Source organism: Trichechus manatus, unplaced genomic scaffold, assembly GCF_000243295.1.
Source record: "Trichechus manatus latirostris isolate Lorelei unplaced genomic scaffold, TriManLat1.0 scaffold00004, whole genome shotgun sequence".
Lineage (NCBI taxonomy): Eukaryota > Metazoa > Chordata > Mammalia > Sirenia > Trichechidae > Trichechus > Trichechus manatus.
In genome coordinates, this window is record NW_004443940.1 from 30,818,764 (window position 1) to 30,844,907 (window position 26,144).

Sequence of the window (26,144 nt, forward strand, 5' to 3'; positions counted from 1 at the left end):
AGATTTGTCTTTTGTCCCCGTTTCTTCTTTCTACGTCTGACTCCTTCAGCGACAACCTCGTCCAGCCTCAGAGCCTCCCTCTGCCACTCTTTGATGGTTTCTGGGAGGCCCTCATCAGGACACTTGATGGATGATTTCTGCAGGAAATTACCTTAGTCAGGATTCCTCTGTCTCTCCCTGAGCGTGAATTTGAGAAGGGGAAAGGCCCCTGTAGTCGTGGCCTTTCTGCTCCTGAAAGACATGCTGATTTGCCCTTTCAGGGTGCTGTGGGAGGCACGACATTGAGGCCCTCGGGTCCCAGGTGACCCTGCTGTGTTCACGTCAGCAGTGAGCCTTCTGAGGACTGAGCCTCGGGACCGTCCCTCACTGCTCACCTGTTCTGGGCCCTGAGCATTGTCTTGTCCTACTTCATGTAGGTTCCTCACCCCCAATCAGCTCTCTCCTCCCTCTTCCCTTTTTCTCCCCTAAAATAGTCCAGCCCCACTTCCCTTCTCCATGCTGGAAAGGCCCAGATACAGATTTCCTGCTTCCTGGCATACTTGATGGTATTGAACTTGGTTGATATTTATTTATCTAATTTGTGTGTGTGTGTGTGTGAAAATATACAGAGCAAAACATAACACCGATTCAATAATTTCTACATGTACAATTTAGTGACACTGATTACATTCTTCAAGTCATGCAACCATTCTCACTGTCCTTTTCCAGATTATTCCACCTCTGTTAAGGTACACTCACTGCCCCTAAGTTTCTCATCTAACCTTTCGAGTTGCTGTTGTCAGTTTAATTCTGTATAGATGGTTCTTTAAAACAGCACACTGCTCAAGGCCGATGTTCTTTACTAATTCAGCTGAACTACTGTTTGTCTTAAAGATGACTTTAGGGGATAGTTTTGGTTTAAGGTTTGAAGATTATCTTAGGGCAGTAGTTTTGGGGAGTCATCCAGCCTCAGTGGCTCCAGACAGCTTGGGTTTCATGATAATTTGAATGGTTGATATTTAATTTTACTTCTTGTACCATTGCTGACCTTGGCTCACATGCTCAGACATCCCTCCTGCACCCTGGCTTCTTTCTGCTGCTGATTGTCAGGTGCCTACCAAAGACACACCATCAGGACGCTTCCTTTTCAAATTACAAATGTCTCCTGTGTCTTTGTATTTAATAAAAACAGTGTATATTCATAGCTGGAAAATACGGAAGAGCAAGCAAAGAAAGTAACAATACTCATTATCCCACCACCTAAAGATGACACCTGTCAGTGCCATTAGTAGGTATTCTTTTGGGTCTCTTGAAGGCACATGTACACACACCCAGCCTTTTTATAACTCTTTCAGCACCCAATTATTTACCTCTCTGAATTTTTTGTTGATACCATGTGTTTGTTTTCATTAATGGAAGCATGCTGAAGCATTGAATGTGTGTTTATTTTTGGTAGGTAGTATAAAACAAAAGAAAAAAACCAAGCCTGTTTCCACCGAGTCGATTCTGACTCATAGCGACGCTGTAGGACAGAGTAGAACTGCCCCATAGGGTTTCCAAGGAGCAGCTGGTGGATTTGAACTGCCGACCTTTTGGTTAGCAGCCAAACACTTAACCACTGTGCCACCAGGGCTCTGGTAGGTAGTATGGGTTTTGAGAACTATCATGTGGGCATACATTTTCCCACAAAATGCTGACAGAAGTCTGGCAGCGTGTTTAGCGGGCTCCATCTCTCCCAAGGATCTTTGGAAGGTTGCCCCTTCCATTTTGTTATATTGATTTTCCAAATATGACACACACCCACACACACACAACCAAACCCACCAGAGCTCCCTAACTATCACACAGGAAGCCACAAATATGCTTTCAAGGCTTATCTAGCTGTGCAAAAGCCAAAAGAGACAGAGTTTGACTGAATCTACATTTCCTGGATGCACTGCCTCATATCTAAGGCTTCTACCTTAGTGAATTTTCACCAAAGAATGTCTCTTTCATTTTTCACTGTTACACAAACCCCACTGGGGAGCAGCAAATACTTCTAGTGCGACAAGTAGCCCCCCAAAGAACCTGAGAGCCCGAAAATGTTTGTGGGGTGCTTCTGTCCCAATAGGCATGAAAGGGATAACCTACTTAGTCACTTCCTATAGGACAGTCTCTTCATAGTGATCAAATGCTTCCTTTGCTGACAGAAGTATTACTGTAGCTGTTTAAGCTGTTGCTCAATGAGCAAGACAGCTTTTAGTATAAATGCTGATTATTACTCATGCATGCCATAGTGATTGTTTAACAGATATGATGGGGATCTCAGTCAGGCATTGCAGATGGGAGAGTTGAAGAGGAGGTTCTTTCACTAAACACATCCAGAATTTTAAAACATTAACTAGCAGTTAAAGGCAGAATCGGCCCCCTTTCTGCAACCCCTGGCCCTCCTGGTATCTCCCTCCGTGAGGGTTACATTCGTACTGGAGGGAGCCCACCATCCCGCCAGCGCCCGTGGAATTTTGTCGTTAACTGCGGTCAAGTCGGCCCCTGGCTCGTGGTGACCCCATGCACAAGGGTATGAAGTGCTGCCTGGTCCTGCACCATTGCCAGGACCAGTTGTCGATTAGACTGTTGTGATCCATAGGGTTTTCATTGGATAATTTTCAGATGTAGATCACCAGACTTCTCTTCCTATTCTGTCTTCATCTGGAAGCTCCACTGAAACCTGTTTAGCATCATAGCAACATGCAAGCCTTCACTGACAGACGGGTGGTGGCTGTGCATGAGGTGCACTGGCCGGGAATTGAACTTGGGTCTCCCACGTGGAAGGCGAGAATTCTACCACTGAACCCAAAACCAGCCCTGGTGCTGGCTGATGAGTAAATCAAATCCTCACACAGCATGGATGCATCCCTGATGTTGGGCTGCTGGGCAGACAACAAACCTGTGGAGACCTGGGCTGGTGCACGGAGTTTTCTGTGCTTGGTCTCCCGGCTTTGGTTTACACGTCACGAGCCCAGCCTTCAGAGCTTCAGGCTGGCACTCATTGGCTCGGTTATAATTAATGGTTAGCTTTATTTAATCACAGTTACACCTTCTTATGCACTTTACACACAGGTGCTCAGTAATCTCTTGTTGAACCAATGCATGACCTTCTGTACATATATATATATATAACCTCCTCCTGTTGTCGGGAAATACAATGTATGAAAAGCAAATTAATAAAACTATTTCTAGTAGAACATTTTCCCCCACTATGTAAGGTTATTCTTAGAAAAGCCACATAATTTCTTTTTTTCTTTTTCTTTCTGATTTTGCGATAGACCACACGGCAGAAATGAACTTTGGTTGTGTGGTCTCAAAACATTTTTTATCCCTTAAGTAACTAGATCCCATGAGGTTCTTTGACAGCACCAGCCCTTTCCCCACATTGACACCATTTTGGTAATCATCTCTCTCTTAAAAATTGCTTTTAAACCCGTCAGACGCTGTCACAGACCTCGCCTCGCATCCTGGTTACTATGGGAATCTGGTGGAGGAATCCATGGGGAAGTGTTGCCTGGTGACGGAGGAGATCGAACGCGACCTGCACCGCTCCTTACCGGAGCACCCCGCCTTCCAAAACGAAACGGGAATCGCTGCTTTGAGGAGAGTCCTGACAGCCTATGCCCACCGGAACCCCAAAATTGGATACTGCCAGGTGAAGTTGTGTGCACCGAGGGGCAGAGATCCTCTGGGGGTGGACCCTTCTGTTCTCTGCTCTTTTCAGCCGTCCAGTCCTGAGGGCTGTTTTGTGCGAAGGCACTGTGCTTGGTGCTGTGAGCAAACTGTGGTCCCTGCCCTGAAGGAACGTTTCTAACATGGACGGCATATCTAATAAGGCCATCATCTTTGTATAGTCAGACCGGCTAGTAATTAAGATTTGAGAAGTTGTGTAGTGCCTGAGGAGAGAAAGGAACACGCCGAGTTGCTGTCGGCTCCAGGCCAGATCCAGTCCTCACTGCCCCTCTTGAGCCTCCACGTGGGACAGGATTACTATAACTTCCTGGGAGCTTTATTTTTTCTAGCTCTGTATAGAAATTATTGGGATGACTTAAAAAATGGCAGTGCTGTTGGGGAGGAGAAAGATGTTTAGGGCAGATGACTTTTCTTCAAGAAACACAAGTGAGACATCCTCTGAACAGTTCCTGAGTTCAGGGGTGTGGCGAACCAGCAACAAGATAAAAATCAGTAAATAAAACAACAAATAAGCCAACACGAGATTGGATGAGAGACGTCTCTGACATTTCAAAGAGTAAGATTTCGAACTTTGCTCTCCTGTGAGTGAGCAAAATCTGAGTGAATAAAGTTGTGTGTGTGTGAGAGAGAGAATATGTACGCAGAGAATAGCTGGGTTGATCAAAGCCTGAGGCGTGCTCCACAGCTCAGTCCAGCACTACCAGGCAGAGGACAGTAACTCCGTGGTAGCTAATTGCTAGTCTAATCAGTCTTGTGAGGCCCATATTGATATGGTCGTTTCATATCGTCAGTACGGCTGGGATATGCTGTTTTCTCTCACCTGCAAAGCCTTTAATTTTGTGGCTCATTGGGCTTGTACATTTTGAAATCTCTGTGGTCTCACGTGATGTGGCCAGTAACTTTCTGCTCCTCTCTGAACTCCGAGCAGTCTATGAATATCCTGACCTCAGTCCTGCTGCTGTACGCCAAAGAAGAGGAAGCGTTTTGGTTGCTGGTTGCTGTGTGTGAGCGGATGTTGCCCGACTACTTCAACCACCGAGTGATAGGTAAGCTGCCCCCTCTGCTTGCTCTACGTGGAGAATAAGGACAAAGCCTGGGGAAAGAAACTCATCACGGTCCTAGTTACAGAATCCCTCTGTGCCGCTCAGCTAATCTCTGCGCAAATACGCTTTAACTCTTGAATTTGCAAAACTAACTCCTGTAGTGCCCTGTACAGCTCTGGCGGAATGGTGGAATGACATAACTCGGATACTCTCCTGCTCTAAAACCTGATGCCGTTGAGTTGATTCTGACTCGTGGCGACCCTATTGGACAGAGTAGAACTGCCCCCATAGAGTTTCCAAGGAGCGGCTGGTGGATTTGAACTGCTGACCTTTTGGTTAGCAGGCTCCTCCTACTACAAACACCTACACATGTTGGATAACTGAAAGCACATTATTCTAGATGGACAGCTGAACTCACAAGGAGGAATTCCTAGGCTCAAGAAACAAGTAGAGAAGTGGAAAACGGAGTGGTTTTGCGCTGATGCTGTGGCCTGGGAAGAGGGGAGGATATGTTGCTCTTGGTAACCCAGGGGCCTTGTATAGGCAGGAGATGCTCCGGTTCCTTTAGAGGAGAGGGGCTGGGTGGGACTGAGACCTTGGCACAGTGTTGGAGACCCTCTAGGTCTGTGCCCTCAGTGAAAGGACAGACTTGGAAAAAAATCCCCCCACCTGGCTAAGGAGATAGTAAGGAAGCATATTTGTTTCCGCGTGGGCCCTGAGTAAATCCTCCACGTTGTGCCTCTGTCTTTGGTGTGGTTGGGATCTCAACTTGCCATGTTTCTATGGTCCAGCAACCTCCTAGTGGAGAAATTAACATAAAGGTTGTTTCTGGTTGATGATACCCTTAGGGACACTTTTTGGTAATCTAGGTGAGAGATGGAGTGGCCTAAAATTGGAGTGGGGGCACTGGGGACAGAAAGAGAAGAACCAATGTGAGGGAGAATTTGGCAGTGACTGTGTGTGGGGGCAGGGCAGGAAGAAGAGCCTTGGAGACTGATGGCTTGAGAACTGAGGGCAAGTGAGGACTCCAGGACTGTGGAGGAGCAGGAGGGGTGGTTGGCTGGGAAGGAGGTGACTGCTTTTTGTGAGCATGTTGAGTTCAAAATGCTGGCCAGTCATGATTAAAATAAACAGCTGGACCACAAATATCCAGATGAGTCTGCCTCCAAGGTGTGCCTTTGACGGTCTTCACCGGCTGCTTTCAGGTGCCTGAGTGCTTAGTTGGCTTGCTTCCCTTTTCCCCTTGTGTTATGGGAGGCCGCTTTACATTGTACAGAGTGGCAGGGAGTAATGAGAAACTCTGTGTACTGGGGGGCATGTTGTCAGAGCCATTGTCAGAGCCAGTGGTTGATGGTTGTTGATGTGTGACAGCGCCTACTTGACAGGGACCAACTAGACCTTCCGTGATAATGCGCACACCTGTGTGACCCTCACCGCAGTACAGGATGGAACCTTCGGAACGTTTCTCTGACCACCGAAAGTTCCCTTCTGCCCCTTCCCAGTCCATCCCTACCCACCCCTGACACAAGCAAACATTTGGTACTGATTTCTATCATTATAGACTAATTTGGCCTATTCTCTAACTTTATATAAATGTAACAATAGAGAACATACAGGCAGTCCCCGGGTTACAAACCTCTGACTTACGTACAACCCGTCGTTACCTGTAGTTATGAACCAACCCCCGTAAAGTCTATTATATTAAAAGTTTGAGGTACGTACAAGGTTCGTAATAACAAACGGACAGTACTTTGTGACGAGCATCAAAACATTATTATTATTTTTACTGATTATTACGTTAAGGATGTTTTAATGTATCTGGAAGTGTTTCTTTAATGTTTTCTATGCATAGGAAGATACACTATATACTATACGCTAAGAGAAACATTTGACTAACTGACGTTAGATACCTAACTGTTCTGACTTAGGTACAAGTTCGACTTAAAGACACTCAGGAATAGAACTCGTTCGTAATCTGGTGACTGCCTTGCTGTGGATGCTCAGTAGTTCCATTTTATTGCTGAGTAGTTTTCCATTGTACATTCATACCCTAATTGGTTTACCCATTCACCTGTTGATAGACATTTGAGTTGTTTCTAGTTTCGGGCTATTAGAAATAAAGTTACTCTGGACATTCATGTGTAAGTCTTTTTGTAAACGAACATCATCATTTCTCCTGGTTAAATACCTAGGAGTGGAATTGCTGGGTCATATAGTTAGATGTGTGTTAAGCTTTAAATAAGAAATTGTCAGTTTTCCAGAGTGGATATAATGTATTCGTACAGCTCTTACCAGCAATAAGTGAGCGCTCTAGTTCTAAATCTTTGCTAATACTTAGCATTGACTTTCTTTTTGGTTTTAGCCATTCTAGCGGGTGAGAAGTGGTATAAAACCTGTTGCCGTTGAGGACGGAGTAGAACTGCTCCGTAGGGTTGTGGTTTACATTTGCATTTCTCTGTTAATTGATGATGTTGAACATCTTTTTCTGTGCTTTCGAACCATTTGTTTCATCCTCTCTTTTGAAGTGTCTGTTCAAATCTGTTGCCTATTTTCTTAAAATTAGGTTGTTGCATCTTATTACTAAGTTGCAGGAGTTCCTTATTTTGGATAAAAGACTGTTTTCAGATATGTATACTGCAAATATTTTCCCCTAGTTTGAAACTTGCATTTTCATTTTATAATGGTGTCTGTTGAAGACCAGTCTTAACTTTGGTGATGTTCAATTTACAATTGTTTCTAGAGTTCGTGATTTTTATGCCCTTAGAAATGTTGCCTTTTCCCTATGTCTTCTTCAAGCAGTCTTATCATTAGCTTTTACATTTAGGTCTATGATTCATTTCAAATATATTTTTCTGTATGGTGTGAGGTAGAGGTGGAGGTTATTTATTTATTTGCCATGCAGATATCTAATTGATTCAGTGCTACTTTTTGAAAAGACGGTCCTTTTCCCCTTGTCTTACCTTAGGGAAAATGCCAGAAATCAGTTTGCCGAGTGTGGGTTCTTTTCTGGGCTCTATATTGTCTCGTGTTCTGTTTATCTCAGCGGAGTTTTAATTGCGGCTGACTTTAGAGAGCGTGACTCCCTCCCCAGCCAAGCCCTGTGGCCTTTCTTTCTCAGGGGCCCAAGTGGACCAGTCTGTCTTTGAAGAGCTCATCAAGGAGCGCCTCCCCGAGCTGGCAGAGCACATGAATGACCTCTCTGCCCTGGCGTCCATTTCTCTCTCGTGGTTCCTGACGCTCTTCCTCAGCATTATGCCTTTAGAGAGTGCGGTGAATGTTGTAGACTGCTTCTTCTATGACGGCATCAAAGCCATCTTCCAGCTGGGGCTGGCTGTGCTCGAAGCCAACGCCGAGGACCTCTGCAGCAGCAAGGATGACGGCCAGGCCTTGATGATTCTCAGCAGGTGGGTTCTGACCACCTGCTTCTGTGGCAGACGGGACAGAGCGGGCAGCAGCTGGTCCTCCGGGAGACCTCGGAAGGGACAGCAGCAGGTGCCCAGCAGTGCCGTTGCTGCGGGAGATTTTTCAGTTCCACTCTGCCACTACCCTCCTGTCACCCTGTGGCCTCCTCACAGCCAGTCTGCCATGTGGCACTGTCACCAGCGTGTGGGTGAAGAGCACTGTCTTCCCTCACTCCTCTCCACCAAGTAAGAGTGCCCAGGAAGAGCGAGGGCTATGATGTTTTTCTTCAAGAAGATTCAGATGTCTCACGATGGCCTTGAATGGTGGGGACTCCAGGAAATGTTGGCTCCCAGCAGCTGACTGGATGTTTCAGGCTTTTTGTGTGTAGGAGCTGATGTGTTACAAGAAAGAAAAGTCAGACTAGGCTTAAGACTAAAACCTGGTTCTTTTGGAGCTGATGGCAAGTTAGAGGACGTTGAAGACGGGGATTCCCTTTAAGAATGGGCAAAGTGACGGTTCAGTGATAGAATTCTTGCCTTCCACTGTGGGAGACCAGAATTCTGTTCCCGGCCGACGCACCTCATGAGCAGCCACCACCTGTCGGTCAGTGGAATGGAGGCTTGCAGGTTGCTATGATGCTGAACAGGTTTCAGTGGAGCTTCCAGGCTAAGACAGACTAGTAAGAAAAGCCGGGAAGTCTATTTTCAAAAATTAGTATTATTATTAGGTGCCATCAGGTTGGCTCAAACTCATAGCAACCCTGTGTACAACTGAACGAAACACTGCCCGTCCCGTGCCATCCTCACTATCGTTGCTATGTTTGAGCCCATTGTTGCAGCCACTGTGTCAGTCCATCTTGTAGAGGGCCTTCCTTTTTTTCGCTGACCCTCTACTTTACCAAGCATGATGTTCTTTTCCAGGGACTAGTCCTTCCTGATAACATGTCCAATGTACAAAAATTAGCCAGTGAAAGCCCTACGGATCATAAAGATCCAGTGTATAAGCAATCATGAGGCTGACTCGGAAGTAGACAGTGTTTTGTTCCATTGTGCGTGGGGTTGCTATGAACCAGGGGCCAACTGGACAGCAGCTAACAACAGCATCCCTTTAAGAATACGATGGAAGCTTAAAGTTGCACGGATGCACAGAATTTTGTACTTCATTTCACTGGAGAATCATGAACTCCAGAAACCTGTCCTTGGAGCCCAGATTGACAAACTTGGCTTTATGGGCGTCTCTCCCTTTCTCTAAAGTGAGGACGTTAATTACCGACCAACTTGCCTTTTTCACATGGTATATGGAGTCAAATGAGCTGTGTTTGAAAGTGCTTCAAAATGCGTAAAGCTCCCCGTCAAGGTAGGAGGTGTTCTGTGGTTCCCAGACAAGGATAGCTGTTGCTGTTGAGTCAATTCCAAGAGTAGAACTGCCCCATAGGGTTTCCAAGGAACGGCTGGTGGATTCGAACTGCCGACCTTTTGGTTGGCAGGCTAGCTCTTAACCACTGGGCCACCAGGGCTTCAGACGAGGATAAGCCTGTGCCTTTACTGGGTATTGTGTCCAGGTTTCTAGATCACATTAAGAATGAGGAGAGCCCCGGGCCCGCAGGTGGCAGCCACCATGCCTTTTTCTCCGACGACCAGGAGCCCTACCCAGTGACAGACATTGCTGACTTGATCCGGGACGCCTACGAGGTAAGTAGAGTCCTGCCTCCGCATCCCCACCTCTGTCCCCGGAGAGCTTGTTTAGGAGATGGGCTTTGAGGGAGGATTCCCGGGTGACATCTTGTTTCTCTGTTTTTACGCAGAAGGGGATTCTGTAGTGAGTGAGCCCTTGTTTTCCTGCAGAAATTTGGAGACCAGTCCGTGGAGCAGATTGAGCACCTGCGCTGCAAGCACAGGATCAGGGTTCTCCAAGGCCACGAAGATACCACAAAGCAGAACGTGGTGAGTAGGGGACTTCTCAGAGTGGCCGCTTGCGTGGTCGGGAGTTCATCCGGGAGGGTGTGTGTGTGTGTGTGTGTGTGTGTCCCGTTTGGTCACGTGAAGTGAGAATGCCAGCTCCTTTTGCATTAAGTTAAAAATGTAAGAGGGGTGACTTGGTGTACGAACAGCATCGGGGGTGGAGTCAGACAGAGTGTGAGCACATTCAGCACTCAGCCTCAGTCTTCTCCTGTAAAATGGGAATACTCATCCCTACTGTGTAGGATAAAATGAGGTGTGATGCATGAAATGCCCACACAGATAGCCCGCAACAGGGGCTAGTTGTTATTCAGAGGGAAATTCCCATCCTAGCTTTGTCTTTGCTAGCTTTCCAACTCCCATCAGCACGTAAGCCATGTCCGGAGGCAGTATTGTGTGAACTGGAGGTTGAGGATAAAACCTGGGAAGGATGCGGCAGAGCGATCTTTGTGTCAGGAAGGACCGGAAGCTGCTCCAGGGGGAAAAGGAGCCGTGCTGTAGGGAAGTCAGTGTCACAGCACGCCCAGCGCTCCAGGCTGGGAGGAGAGCTTCCCCTCCGTGCTCTGATCCTTCCAGGCGTAGAATTCACTCCATCACTGTTCATTCTTTCCTGAAGCTCCGCGTTGTTACCCCGGAAGTCTCCATTCTTCCTGAAGACCTAGAGGAACTCTACGACTTATTCAAGGTATGGAAATGGGGGAAGATGAGGGGGTGAGGGGCCTGGAGCCGGGCCAGAGCCGATGCTGCCCAGCAGGCCTGGGCTGAGAGCGCGCAGATGCCACCGGGGTTGGCCTGTTCTGGGGCAGCAGGGGCTGAAGCTGCCCGCGCCTGCCAGCTGTCTTACCCACGTCAGCTCGCCTCTACCGAGAAGCTTCCTGACCTCACCCCTCTGTCAGCAGCTCCCAGATGGTCTGAACGTCCTGCCTGGAACCCAGCCCACGCCAGGGCCCTGGGAGGAATAAGGCAGGGTGGGCTCTGGGCGGCCCCGGGCAGGCACTGCGAGGCCACGCTCAAATGCTCCTGCCTGCACTTGCGCGAGAGTCTTGCTCTGCTGCTTAGGGTTCCAGTAAGCGTGGCACCGAGCCCCTGGGCTGCAGGAGATGGGACAGCAGCCTGTATTGAAATTATCATCTCATGTATTTTTTTAATGACTCCACAATACATGTACACATATTGTTATATTTGTGTGGCTGGTGTGCGTGCTAGTTTTATGCTCTGTTTTCCCTTTCTTCTGTTATTAACAGGTTTCCATGTTGCTTGTGGAGCCCTGGTGGCGCAGTGGTTAAGAGCTACGGCTGCTCACCGAAAGGTCAGCAGTTCGAATCCACCAGGCGCTCCTTGGAAACCCTATGGGGCAATTCTACTCCATCCTGTAGGGTCACTATGAGTCGGAATCGACTTGACACAACGGGTTTTGGTTTTATGTAGCTTTTTGTAGTCTTTATACTCTATCATGTTGGTAATAGTTAATACATTAAATCATATTTCTAATAGTTGAACGTTTAGGTGGATTCCCAGGTTTTGGTACTTAAATCACCCTGCAAAGAACATCTTCAGACATTTTGCTAGAAGTTTTCTTGCTTCAAACAGTAAATAAAAATGGGAGCAGAGAGGCGGACACATAGATCCACTGTTGATACCCTGACAGCGAAGGAGGAGGAAAAATTGCACAAACCAAGTACAGCGTTGAAGAGCGTATGGCCTCTGGTGATGGAAAAATTTGGGAACGGTTAATGGTGATGGCTGAACGTGGGAAACACGATTAATGTCACCGAACCGTACATGGGAAGGTTGTCGAAATGGCAAATGTTTTGCTACCTATATATTTACCACAATGAAAACAAATTAATTATTCAAAAAAGAAGAAGAAGAAGCACTGCTCCGGGGGGAGCTCTGAGCCTCTTTCACTTTTGAACTCAAATTGGCAGAATCCCTGAAATAGAAATGCTCAGTATTTGGGTCCTCGTGAAACAGAGCCTCCCTCGGTTGCTGGAAGCCGTGGCGTACCTGGGGGGCGTGTCTCCTACAGTCTCTAAATCGAGTTGTTGGGGTCCGTATTTCCTGGCACGCCTCGCGTGTGATAAGCAGGATGTGTGGCGAGAACTGCCCGGGCCCACGTCTCCCGTCAACATTACCTGTTTACAAGCTTTATCGTTTCCCTTGTTGCGTGAAGATAAAATATGAAGTCAGAGGTCACCAGGCCTCCCATCCCCCCAGCCTCTCTGGGGCCTTCAAGGAGGAAAAATAGGGAATTCTGGGAGCAAAAGAGCAGGTAAACAAATGACGTGTTTTGAAGCTTAAAGTCTTTCATTTATTCAGTGCTTTTCTGCTAAGTATAAATATAAATACAAAAAAAAAGACCCCAAACTCTATAAATACAAGATATTTTTCAAAATGCACCTCCCAAGGAAACCCAGGTAGAATAATCAGGTTGTCTAGTTTGGTTTGTGCAAACGGGGTGCCTGCCTTACACACCCATCTCAGCACCTCACTCCCTTCCAGCCCCAGCTCCAGCGTCGCATCCCACTGACAGCCTTCGCAGCCCGTTCCATTCCCCCACAGTCCGACTCCTCCGAATTTCCGTGGTCAGGACTTCACTTGTTTAAGTACCGAGGAACCCTGGTGGCGCAGTCATTAAAGCGTTTGACTGCTAACTGAAAGGTCGGTGGTTTGAAACCACGGGCAGATGTGACAGTCTGCTTCATCCCGTAAAGATTTACAGCCTTGGAAACCCCATGGGGTCGCTATGAGTTGGAATCGGCTCAACAGCAGTGGGTTTTGGGTTTAAGTACTGTGGAGTATGTTGTTCTCAAGTTGGGTTTTACACGCACATCTTGTCTTTTGAACCAGAATTTCCTTTTCTCAAGGGAAGGGGCCACATAGAAATGCCCTTCTAATGTTTTATAAACATACGATAGGTTCTTCTTTCGAAGAGATTGTTTTATTGTGGTAAAAACATGTATGATAAAATATCTGCCATTTCAGCACATTTCAGCGGTGCTGTGCAACCGTTATCACTCCCTGTGTTTCAGACGATTCCACCACCCTTACCAGAAACTCAGGGCCCCCTAAACGGTCACGACTCCCCTTCCACCCATGGTAACCATCAATACACGTTGGTCTCTAAGTATTTGCTGATTCTAGATTTTTCCTATAAGTGGATCATGCAATATTTATCCTTTGGTGACCGACTTGTTTCATTCGACGTGATGTTTTTAAGGTTCATCCATGTTGTCACATGTATCAGAACTTCATTTCTCTCTATAACTGAGTAACATACTGTTGCATGTATATAATGTATTTTGGGTATCCATTCATCTGTTGATTGCATCTTTTGGCAATTGTGAACAGTGCTGCAGTGAATGTTGGTGTGATGTCTTCTTCTTTTTTAATAATTTATTGTGTTTTCAGTGAAGGTTTACACAGCAGTTGAGGTTCCCATTCAACAGTTTCTACACAAGTTGTTCAGTGATGCTGGTTACATTCTTCACCATGTGTGAACATTCTCATTATTTGCATTCTGGTTGTTCTGTTTCCATTAATCTAGTTTCCCTGCCCCCTTACATTCTCATCTTTGTTTTAAAGTCATTGTTGACTGTTTGGTCTCATATAGGTGATTTTTTTAAAGGAGCACAGTACTCATGAGTGATGTTGCTTATTTTGTGAGCCAGTGTATTATTTAGCTAAAAGGTGACCTCAAGGGTGAGTTTCAGTTCAAGGTTTAAAGAGTTGGTGTGATGGTTCTTAATAATGAATCGATGCCTTCATTCATTCCATCCTCAGGCCTGGACTGTATAGGCATGAACATTCTTTATGTTAACAACAAACAGCTCTGATCATCTTCTTTAAATCCTTTTTCTGGTAGAAGTGAACAATGTGATTGGTGCTTAACGAAAGGCATTTTTACATCTGTGGATTCAACCAACCGCGGATGGAAAATATTTGGAAAAAAAATGTTCTGTTGTTGCTGACATGCTGTAGACAGTTGCGTCTGTACTGAACACGTAAAGGTTTTTTCTTGTCCTTATTCCCTAAGCAGTACAGTATAACAGCTATTTACGCAGCATTTACATCGTCTTACGTATTGTAAGTAATCCAGCTGTTGTTGTTGTTAGGTGCCATGGAGTCGGTTCCAATTCATAGCGACCCTATAGGCCAGTTTAGAGCTGCCCTCATAGGGTTTCCAAGGAGCAGCTGGTGGATTTGAACTGCCAACCTTTTGGTTAGCCAGTGAGCTCTTAACCACTGTGCCACCAGGGCTCCCTAAAGTAATCTAGAGATGATTTATTAAAGTATATAGGAGGATGTGCCTAGGTTATATGCAAATACTACGCCCTTTTATATAAGGGACTTGAGCACACGCAGATTTTGGTATCAGGGGTCCTGGAACCAATCCCCCGCGAATACCAAGGGATGACCGTACTGCTAAAGTACCTTCCAGATGTTTGATTTTGCAAATTACAGCTCCACTGGGTGTCTAAGAGTGTTCCCTTCCCCACCCTCCACGCCCCTCCAGCATTCGATATCACTGATCTTTTAAGCTTCTGCTAGTCTGGTGGAAAATTGCGTTTCATTTTAATCTGTTTGTTCACTAGTGAGGATGAGCACCTTCTCCTAATTGTACATTTCTCTGAATCACCTGCTTATATCCTTCGTCTGTTTTTCTATTGCTTTGTCTTGCTGTGGGAGTCTTTGTAAAGTAGCTGTTAGTCCTTGGCCGGTAGATCACAACTGTCCTTTTCTGGGTAGCATTTGGTAGGTCTTCAGCCTCACAGTATGTACAGATGCATATGAAAATTTATAGCGTGCTTTGGATTTTTAGGAATAGGAGTTTATTAGATCTTTATTTCACACATAAAAGTTCTTCTGGTACTTTTTACGATTCTGCAAAGGCTGTTTAAAGAATATGGGCTACTGACAACAAATGGTGTTCTGGTTTCCATCCAAGGATGTGTACTTACATATTAGAGCATCTGCACTTGTTTCTGTCCCATCTTTACGGGCAGAGGGTATTGAAATTTCGAAGAGCCCAGTAGTCATTGGGAACCATTTCAGGCTTTTGTGAACTGAGGTGATTGAGGATGGGTCTACGTGATGCATTCTAAAGGGGCCGTCCTGGTCCTTAGAGGCTGGGGCAGACTGGGTCTTTCCTTTTTAGTCTATTCCCAATACTTCAAATCTCCTCTTTTTTTAAGCTTTTTTTCTTTTAATTTTTTAAGCTGCTAATATGCTCATATGACTCAAAATTCAGAAACGATAAAAGTATAGAGTAAAAAGTCTTGCTGTCACCTCTGGGTCCTACCCTTTCACTTCTCCCCACAGATAACTGGTGTTACTAGTTTCTTCTGTATCTGATAGATTTCTCTAGTACTTTCTGATTTTCAAATAATATGATTTTGAGTGAAAATAGCAGAATGAAAATTGTATCTCTTCTATAATTAAAACTGTGTCAAAATTACACAGATAACCAGTGTTCCTAGTTTCTTCTTTAGCCTATAGATTTGTCTAGTAATTGTGATTTTCAGACAATATGATTCCAAGTGCTATAGCAGCCCTGGTGGCGCAGTGCTTAAGAGTTCAGTTGCTAACCAAAAGGTCGGCAGTTCAAATCCACCAGCCGCTCCTTAGATACCATATAGGGCGGATCTACTCTGTCCAATAGGGTTGCTATGAGTTGGAATCAACTCAACGGCAATAGGTTTTTTGTTTTTTTTGTGCAGTAAAGAGCCCTGCTGGCACAGTGGTTAAGTGCTCAACTGCTAACTGAAAGGTCAGCAGTTCGAATCCCCTCTCAGCCACTCTGAGGGAGAAGGACGTGGTGATCTGTTACCATAAAGATCACAGCCTAGGAAACCCCAAGGGGCAGTTCTCCTCTGTCCTGTGTGGTCGCTCGGAGTCGGAATCAACTCGGTGGCACACAACAATCACAACAAAAGTGACAACAGCCGAATAAAACCTGTCTCTCTTCTACAAGGAAAACTGCGTCAAAATTACGTACTCCCATGGGCAACGACTCCACGGAGGGAAAATTTTACCTATCTGATTGGAGTGGTGAGATTGTGAATAATTTTCACTGTCTCTTTTTCATTTGTTCATGTTGTTATAACATTGCTTATGCAATAAACAACCATTTTAAGTGGCAAAGAAGGCCCAGGGGAGGGCCTTGCTGGTCAGCCTGGGCTTTGTGCACGCTGCCCCCCGTGGGAGCAGCCGTCTCACGGATCCCTTCTCCCTCTTGTTCTAAGCGGGAACACATGATGAGCTGTTACTGGGAACAGCCCAGCCCTGCGGTGCAGCGCCATGACCCCAGCAGGCCCTACGCGGAGCAGTACCGCATAGACCAGCAGCAGTTTGCAAACCTGTTTAAGCTGGTCTCCCCGTGGACCTGCGGGGCCCACACGGAGATCCTCGCCGAAAGGACGTTTAGGCTCCTGGATGACAACATGGACCATCTCATCGAATTCAAGGGATTCGTTAGCTGTCTGGGTACGGCTCTGGGGGTCCTCATTGCAGTGAGTTGGTTTGGGGCGTGAGTCTGAACAGAAGGCAGAGTGGATTGTGTAGCCGGCAGACCCACACCATGTAATGCGTTCGTGACTGGCCTGGGTGGCTGTGGTTTTAAGTCTCACTCTGCAGCCTTCTCTGAGGGCCACCTTTATGCTCCCTTGTGGGGAGGGACACAGGGTGGAGCTCTCTGCAGCTCTCAGGACACGCGGTCGGCCTTGTTTTCCTCGGCACCCAGAGGGTGGTGGTTTGGCTTGTTAGGGCCACATTCTTAACCTTTTCACGTAAAACTGAAACCTTCCAGAAGGAGCGAGGCCAGGCAGAATCCACGAGGTTACCTTGTGGCTTAACCATCACTCATTGCTGCCCTTAAAATTCGAATTTCATAATCAAAAGAAGCAGTGAAGCTCTTTCCATTGTGAAAAATCAAATGTATCAATAACTTTTAAACGTACGCTAAAAAAGGAGTAAGGTACCAAAGTACTAAAAAGCGTCAAAAGTAGACAAAAATGAGAATCATTTGTCTTGACATAACATTACTACAGTGTCTCATATAATTCCCACATTTACCGTATGAAGTATGTAATAATAATGATGATAATGGAGAAAAAGTTTTGTGCTGTGTGGAGAACTATGTAATATCTGTAGCACGCTATTGCAGGTTATCTAATTTTGCTTCTGTGGGAGCTGTTTGAAACCCTGGTGGCACAGTGGTTAAGAGCTCAGCTGCTAACCAGAAGGTTGGCATTTTGAATCCACCAGCTGCTCCTTGGAAGCCCTATGGGGCAGTTCTACTCTGTCCTATTGGGTCACTATGACTCGGAATTGACTTGATGGCAATGGTTTTTTTTTGGGGGGAAGCTACTTTACAACTTGGTAGGTTATAGATAACTAATAGCAATGCCAAGTGATTCTTGTCTCTAGACGAGTCTGTAAATTCTGTCCAGTGAAGGGCCAGTCGGTTTCTCTCCCTCCCGTAGAAGGGGCCAGTTTCCCTTCACCTCACCATTTTTAATATTCCTCATCTATAGATGGTCTGTTCTCTGACCTGACTCTCCTTTGAACTGGTTGAACCATCTCACTAGCTTCCCCGTTGAAGAGTTAGGTGAAATCTTTAACAGGTCAAACACACACACAGAGACGAAACAATTCCTAACTGCAAACATGGCGTGTGTCTGGGGGCCGGGAGCCGCGAGCCTTGAGCTCAGCGAGTTTGTGTCGTGACAGATGTGCTGTGGCTATTTACAACTTCTTAGTATCCTCTTTTTAAATTTTTGCAGATATTATGTATAACGGAGAAATGAATGAAAAAATTAAACTGCTGTATAGGCTTCATATCCCTCCAGGTAAGAATCCCAAGTAGGAAAGTTATGGCTCTGCCCTAACACGAGGTCTGCTTCCTTTAGGACTCCAATGCTCTTCTCATTTTAAATTCCACTAAGACTCAAGGTAGTGAATGTTTCTCGTTTGGGGATGGCAGGTCACACCATTTTCAGTACTGCACGGCCTATGGCGTTGGTTCTCAAACTTCAGTGCACCTCAGAGTCACCTGATGGGCTTGTGAAAACCGGGGGACTTAGCCCCACCCCCAGAGTTTCTGACTCACTAGGTCTCTGAGAGGGCCTGAGAATTTGTGTGTCTGATAAGTTCCCAGGTGATGTTGGTGCTGATCGGTGGACCACACTGAGAACCACTGACCTGTGGAGTGGTGGGGAGTCAGGTCCTGGTGACCTGAAGTAGATGCTTATGTCAGGCTACTGTTTTAAAGGACCATTTCATTTACCCAGCATGCAACGCCATGCTTCCTTCAAATGGAAGCAGTGGTAACCAGGAACAGAGGACGCTGGTGGTTCTGTGGTAGAATTCTCACCTTCCATGCAGGGAACTTGGGTCATTCCCAGCCAGTGCACCTCGTCTGCAGCCACCGTCTGCCTGTCAGTGGAGGCTTGTGTGTGCAGTGATGCTGACATGCCGGACAGGCTTCAGCAGAGCTTCCAAACTAAGACAGATTACGAAGACAGTCCTGATCTCCCTCCGAAAACCAGCTCCTAAAAACCCTGTGGATCCCAACTGTCTGATCCGCAGCCGATCACGGGGATGGCGCAGGACTGGACAGCGTTTAGTTCTGTTTCACGTGGGGTCGCCGTGAGCTGAGGGCCGACTCGATGGCAGCAAACAGCAGCCAGGAACAAAGGAAGCCGTGGAGTAGCCTGAGAGAGCAGACCTAGCGTTAGCAGGAAAACCTTCAGATATTCCTTGGATCTTTAAAACTAATAGAGCTGAATTAGGAATCCCAGAGGGTCTCTGGATCCCAGTGCCAGGGTGTGGCCTGCGGATGGATGGACCCTCTGACAGACCTTCCCCACGAGGGAGCCTCAGGAGGCTGGTGGGCTGTGAGGAGGTTTTAGGTGCCACAAGATCGTGGTGGCTCTTACAACGGTGGGAACGTATACGAAAGGTGACGTTATTTGTGGGCTTTCTGGGTATGCTTCCTGAATTCAGTCGTTACTGAAGGGGCATGTGATAATTTATGCCCTTTATCCCCAGAGAGTGCTCTGCCTGCGGCCACACGCGGCTTCTCACCAACCTGCCCACAGCCTCAGTGTGACTTTATCTCAAATTGTGCAGCGTCTGAGAATTCTTTGCTCTTTTATGCCAATGTTATTGAGTTGTATTTCTTATTTAACTTGCCCTTATTTTTCACAAATATTTTTCTGTTAATGGAAGATAGGCATAATTGTTCCTGTATCGTCATAACATCACCATCTTTTCATAATCTTCATCATCTCTAACTGGTATCCAAAACAAACAGAAAGACCTGTTGCCATCCGTTAGATTCTGACTCATAACCACGCCATGTGTTTCAGAGCAGAACTGCTCCATAGGGTTTTCAAGGCTGTGACCTTTCAGAAGCAGATTGCCAGGCCTTTCTTCTGAGGCACCTCTGGGTGGGTTTGAACTGCCAAGCGCTTGGTTAGTTAAGTGCTTATCCATTTGCTCCATGCAGGGACTCCCTATACAATATCAGGCGTTCCTAAATAGAGCATGATTGATTTTGTTATTTTACTTAAGTACAGTATCTTGAAGGAGCCCTGGTGGTGCAGTGGTTAAGCGTTCAGCTGTTAACCAAAAGGTCGGCAGTTCGAATCCACCAGGCGCTCCTTGGAGACCGTGTGGGGCAGTTCTGCTCTGCCCTGTAGGGTCCCCATGAGTCGGAATCGACTCGACGGCAACGGGCTTGGTTTGGTTTGGTCACTGTTGGTACTTAACCAGCCCCCTTCCTGGACGCTCGCCCACCCCGAGTTAATTGCTGCTCTCTGTGCTCCCAGGACACTTGTGTGTTGGTTCTTCCATTGTGGGGTTTTGTTAGAATGACTTGTGTACACATTTCTCCTTGGTACACCCAGCTTGTGAGGGTAAGGACCCAGTCTCCTCTTAGCGCCCAAGTGGCTATTCCCGAGAGGCCCATCCCCGTTGTTACTGTGTCTCAGGTGCCATTCAGGGTCTCAGCGGATTCTCCTATGTGCCACTGCTTAGAATTCATTTTGGACAGAGCTGTGAAAGAATGACCTAATATCATCACTATGGAAAAAAAACCAACCAACAGAAAAAATAAAACATACCAAAAAAGAAAAACACCTCCTAAGTGGGAAGGGAGGTGGATCATCAAGGCTTTGGTGCCATCATGTGGATATTTGTTGAATCACAACTGGATTTTGCCTTTGATTTATTCAGTGAATGGCTTATGAGTAAATTCCAACCTTTTAAAATCTGGTGACTCTTTGTCTGTCATTCCCCCTTGTGATTGTGATTTTTTCTTGTAATAGCTTTATTGACCTATAACTCACATACTGCATTTACTGACCTCTTAATTCACATACCACACATACACTTCACCCAGTTAGAGTGCACAGAGTTCAGTGGTTGTCAGTATATTCACAAGTTGTATAACCATCATCACAATCAATTTGAGAACATTTTCTTCACCCCAAAAAGAAACCCCATACCCTTTAGCCCTCACCCTACCCTCCCCCTCCCCCACTGCCCTCAGTGCCGGGAAACCACTATTTGCTTTTTGTCTATATAGATTTGCCTGTTCTGGACATTTCATAGAAACGGGATCATACTCTGTAATCCTTTGTGTCTGGCTCCCTTCACTTAGCGTGCTGTCTTCAGGGTTCATCCACATCGTACCATGTGTCAGAACTTCATTTTTCTTTGTGGGTGAACAATATTCCATTACACGAAGCTACCACATTTTGTTTATGGCTTTTTGGATTATTTCCCCATTTGTCTATTGTGAACAATGCTGCTGTGAACATTTGTGTACAAGTTTTCTGTGGAGACATAGGTTTTCATCTCTCTTGGGTATATACCCAGGAGTGGAACTGCTGGGTCAAATGGTAACTGTGTTTAACTTTTTGAGGAACCCTCAGACTGTTTTCCACAGGGGCTGCACCATTTTACATTTCAACCAGCAGTGTATGAGGGTTCCAATATAATTATAGTTTTAATGTTTCAAGGAAACTCTGAAAATGCCCCCTTTGAATTTAATAAAGCTGTTTTTCTTTTTTTTTTTAGAAAGTATGTAAGTGTAGTAGTACATGGTCATTACAGAAAAATAATACCATGAAAAGGGTAAAAATTATTACCTATAACGCTGCCATTCAGAGATTTTGTGTATTTATTTTTAGAGTTTTTAATATGTGTGTGTATACACGTGTGTACATAATGCTGCTATGAACATTTGTGTACGTTTATATATATTTATGTATGTGTGTGTGTGTATAGACACCAAAACAAAACAAAAAAACCAACCCCCTGCTGTTGAGTCTATTCTGACTGATAACTACTCTGTAGGACGACAGAATAGAACTGCCCTATAGAGTTTCCAAGGCTGTAATCTTTACAGAAGCAGACTGCCACATCTTCCTCCCGCAGAGCGGCTGGTGGATTTGAACCGCCAACCTTTCAGTTAGCAGTCGAGTGCTTTAACCACTGCACCACCACACCCACATATTTTAGTTTTACAAAGTAGGATTTTTCTATATATCCTTCCAGGTCAGCATCAGCAATGTCTTTCTGGAGTTTGTGTACTGTTAATCAGAGCAGTACTGACGTGCTTTTGGGAGAAGGCGTACTGAGCTCTGTAAGGCGTCTTAATTGCTCGGTGTATCCAGACAATGCCTGGTTTGCATTTGGGTTCCTGGACCAGGCAAAGACTCTGTAACCCAGATTGGGAGCTGCTTAGACTTTAGTTCTTCCTTGCCTTAAAAAGTAAATTACTCTCAGTTTTGATTAGAGAGAAGCTCCTGTTTAACTTTTTTTTTCTTTTTTTGTTTTTAAAGCACTCACTGAAAATGACCGGGACAGCCAGTCACCGTTAAGGAATCCTCTGCTGTCGACTTCGAGACCCCTGGTTTTTGGGACGTCACATGGCACGTACTGCTTCTCACTGTCCCTCTCCCGCTGGGCAGGCCGCTGCAGCCGCTGACCTCAGCAGCTTCTCCCTGTAGCCGCCTTGTCTCTCCCCTCCCTGCTCCCTCCGTGAGTTCAAACCCAGCCCACCGCCTTCAGAAGCCAGAAACCTTCCAAGTTCAGGTGTTGTAGGCGATTGCCCTCTACCCTCCCGCCATGTTCTTCCTCCGGCTGAGTGGTTTCCTGGGTCCTCTTGTAGCGAGAGAGGTCGCCCAGCTCCCACGCCGTCCCTAGTCGTCAGTAAAACAGACCGTTTCTCAGTACTCAGCTCTCAGTCAGTCTGTGGAATTCACTTAGTGGGATCCGGTCCCTTCACCGCGACATTCTACGGTTTTCCTTGATCTTGTTTAGATTATCTGTTGTGTTTTCCTTTGCCTCAAGGTGATGTAACTGATTATCAGAAACAGCTGAAGCAGATGATGAAGGATTTAGCCAAAGAAAAAGACAAAATGGAGAAAGAGCTGCCCAAAATGAGCCAGGTACGAGGTTTGATCTGTGCAGAGAACAAACTGTTTTGCCAAACGACTTGTGTAGGGGCGAGGTTTGATAATGAGGCACAGGCTCCTTCGAGCTCCAGGGCCGTAATTAAAAGCTGTTGTAACTTCTGTGACATGAACATTGCGGTAATGAAATGGGAATATTTAGACTGTGGTCAATGCAGATATTCAAAGGCATTCCATATATTCTCTATGTATGTATTCCAGATAGTCAAAGCTCTTGTAACAGAAGGCTGCTACACCTTTTGTGTCTTTGAAGACTTTTTATATCCAATTCATTTACCTGGGTGGTGGTGAAGATTTATTCCCTTTGGTGATAGAAGTACATTGGGGACGTGGGGACTGTGGACACAGCATTCTTCCCTAGAAAATATTAGTGCACACACTCGATTTTCTTGAAAATCATTGACCACCGGATACACAGTACCGACACGAATCTCCTAACTTCTGAGCATTTCTAGTTAAGGGTTCTGTGCTGAACTCAGGTGCCACGTGGTGAGAACAGGTGGTGGTTTTTTCTCTTTTTTGAAAAGGGTCCTTCCAGCGTTTGGGAAACCAAAAAAACTAAACCCACTGCCGTCGAGTCGATTCCAACTCCTAGCGACCCTAGAGTGTGGGCTCGAAGTTGCAAATGCTCTTTTATCTTAGGACTGAGACATTTTCAGAGCTCGTGTGTACTGTGAGTCTTCGGGAGGGGAAGGCAGCATGCTTCTCAGCCTGTTTCTTCTGGAAGCCTGCTGGGCCGCCCACCTCTTCAGGGGAGTTACCTTCAGGTTTTCCTTCCACCCTTAGGTGTGGGACAGACAGCTAAGTCGCGTCACCCAAAGCTGTCAGGATTCACATTCTGATTTACATTCATCTTTTTTACCAATGTTTTAAATAAAAATGGGGTCACACTGTTGACTACCGTGCTTTCATTTACTTCAAAATAATCGTGGCTGTTTTCCCCACATCATGACATACGCTGTCAGACCAGTTTGTTCCCAGACTGACCGAGCAGCGGAATCTCGCCGGGGCACCTCATCACAGGAGCCTCGCTTTAGGCAGGAGAGTGCTGTCGCCTGGTCTCCTCCATCGTGTCAAAACCTGTGTCTTTGCCCGCTATCCCCGCCAGATAAACATCTGTCATTGTATTTAATCCTAGCATTTAAGCCGTTTCCGACTTTTTCCTGTTAGAAACTCTAGCTCTGGGTTCTTCTGGAAGCATTTCTACAGGTCGACTTGCTGGGTCAAAGGGTGTCGTCATCCCCTGGGATGGCCTGTAAGCTTTACTGCCTAGAAGTTGCCGTACTGACAAGCAACCTTTCCGAGTGTGCTGAATTCCCTGACGTTGCCTTCCATGTTTCCACAATGGACGGGCAGGTGACCTTTCCTTTCCTTCTGCTGCTTCCAAAACACATTAGGTGGATTTTTCCCAAAGAACTATAGTTTTTAAAATGCCACATTGTGCTTTCATCCTGGCTATGCTGCCACATATGAACTTTTTCTTTAATTCCAGAGAGAATTTATCCAGTTCTGTAAAACTCTGTACAGCATGTTCCACGAAGACCCGGAAGAAAACCATTTGTACCAGGCCATTGCCACAGTGACCACGCTCCTGCTGCAGATCGGCGAAGTGGGGCAGTGCAGCAGCTCCTCCGGAAGCTTCTCCCAGGAGGCAGCTGAGGACCTGCGGGCTCCAGCACCTTCTCCCGACCAGGACTTGGTTTTCGCCGACCCCGGGTCCACTCCCCAGGACTCCCGAGCATTTCCCGAGGAGGCAGGAAGAGGAGATTGGACAGTCTCTCTTGAACATATTTTAGCATCCCTTCTGACTGAACAATCGTTAGTGAACTTCTTTGAAAAACCACTAGAAATTAAATCCAAACTTGAAAACGCCAAGATCAGTCAGTACAGCCTCAAAACCTTTGAAATGAGCCGCCACTCTCAGCCTGAGCTCAAGCTGGGTAACCTGTAGCGAGGGCCGCTTGCTGGAGCCGACCGGAGCCCACCGTACCAAGGCAGGGACCGCGGACTGTTCCTGGGGTCGTCAGCCCACGAATCCAGGTCTTAGTCTAGTTCCTGTGGAGTCCACTTTACAAACCAGGTGTCTGGACAGAGCAACTCGACAGCCGGATCTGTGCCCAGGGAAACTGAGGCAGCCCTCAGACATTTGTTTATTCAAGATCAACTGGACCTTGCCAGCGGTATAGGGTGTCCATCCAACAGTCCATTTGATGTCGTGGCTTACAGATTTACTCTTAGCAGATGTGATGAAGGGCACTTCTGATGCCATGCTAGTATGGGTTTGTTCCTCATGTGGGTTAGTCACTGTCCTCCACAGGAGACAAGCCCCCATGTTCTTTTTCCACTTGGAATGATGGGTGGGATTTTAGTCAAGCTCACGCTCAAGGTCTGAGAGCACTATCTGTGCAATTGTATTTGGCTTTTTTTTTTTGCACTGATTTTGTTTCAATGCTGGTAATTGAAACCATTTTAATATATTTGGTTGTATTCACTTTGTATGCCCTTCCAAAAATGTCGTGTGCAAACCATGCTTTCGACGTTGGCCTTAAGTTTTTTAATAAGAAATTTTTGTATTGACTTGGTCCTTTTCTTTCACATTTCAGCGTCTTAAGGTCTGGACTGTTCCTACCCTCACCAGGCCCAACTGAACTGTCAGTGACTAGGTGAGCTGGACAGACTTCTGGGCCACCCCCCACACTCAGTGGACAGTGACAGTGTCAGTGGGCATCAACCCCACCTTGGCTGTGCTGGACAGTCACCCACAGGGCGGGACCTCTTTAATAAACATCAGCAGTGGAACACCTAGCTTCAACAGCTGAATTTAACAGCAAGGATTTGTTCCTGTATCACGAGATACGTTACCGCTGAGCCTCGGCTCCACGTGAAGTGGGACTAAAATACCTCGTAGGCTATGCCGAATAACTGAGCTGAACTAGCAATTCAAGTTCTCACATTAAGTCAAACATGGTGTCTTGTTAACTCATCAAAATCCAATTATTCTAAGACTGTTTTCTACCTTTTTGACAGATACTCTATAGACGCAGGCAGAAGCTTAAAGATGTTATCACCGTGTTTAAGATGCTATACATGGCACCGAGTAGTTGTTAAAATGTTAAAAGCGGCCAATGAACACGCAAGTAAAAGCATTAACATACCTCCAGTTTCCCAACTACCCAGGACAATGGTCTTAAACCAGGTTGCACTTCAAAACTGCCTTAAAAACCACTGCTTAGGTACCTTCCAAACGTTACGTAAATTTGCCCTCCAATGTGCCTTTAAACTAATGGAACCGTTCCTACCTGCAACAAATCCTTCATCAGTCAGCTCCACCTGCTGCGTGTGCAGTTTTTAAATCACTGGAAGGGCTTCTAGCCTTCTTGCAAAGGCGAGATAAAACCATACGCACCTGAAGTGCCTAAAATTCTTAAAGACAGCTGGGAACGGAGCTCGTTTGTTACCTGGAGACTGCCTGGACTCAGACTCTCGTGGTAGGGCGGTGAGCCTGTTGTTAGATGTGCTGATTCTGGCTCACAGCGACCCCATGTGACGGAGCAGAA

General features: G+C 46.1%; 1 protein-coding gene across 3 annotated transcripts in view; it reads left to right on the forward strand.

Annotated features, from left to right (window-relative positions):
* The window catches only part of TBC1D8 (TBC1 domain family member 8), a 77,356-nt gene extending 51,254 nt beyond the window's left edge, over nt 1-26,102 (forward strand). For all 3 annotated transcript variants that reach the window (XM_012555928.2, XM_004369312.2, XM_023734018.1), the window contains 11 exons: nt 3,447-3,661; nt 4,628-4,745; nt 7,861-8,146; nt 9,706-9,835; nt 9,989-10,087; nt 10,719-10,787; nt 16,348-16,588; nt 17,887-17,952; nt 21,955-22,044; nt 22,466-22,563; nt 24,080-26,102. In XM_012555928.2, the coding sequence (XP_012411382.1) occupies nt 3,447-3,661; nt 4,628-4,745; nt 7,861-8,146; nt 9,706-9,835; nt 9,989-10,087; nt 10,719-10,787; nt 16,348-16,588; nt 17,887-17,952; nt 21,955-22,044; nt 22,466-22,563; nt 24,080-24,538 (1,871 nt within the window). In that variant the 3' untranslated portion in view covers nt 24,539-26,102. The remainder of the gene's footprint in view (nt 1-3,446; nt 3,662-4,627; nt 4,746-7,860; nt 8,147-9,705; nt 9,836-9,988; nt 10,088-10,718; nt 10,788-16,347; nt 16,589-17,886; nt 17,953-21,954; nt 22,045-22,465; nt 22,564-24,079) is intronic.
* The last annotated feature ends 42 nt before the right edge of the window (nt 26,103-26,144 follow it).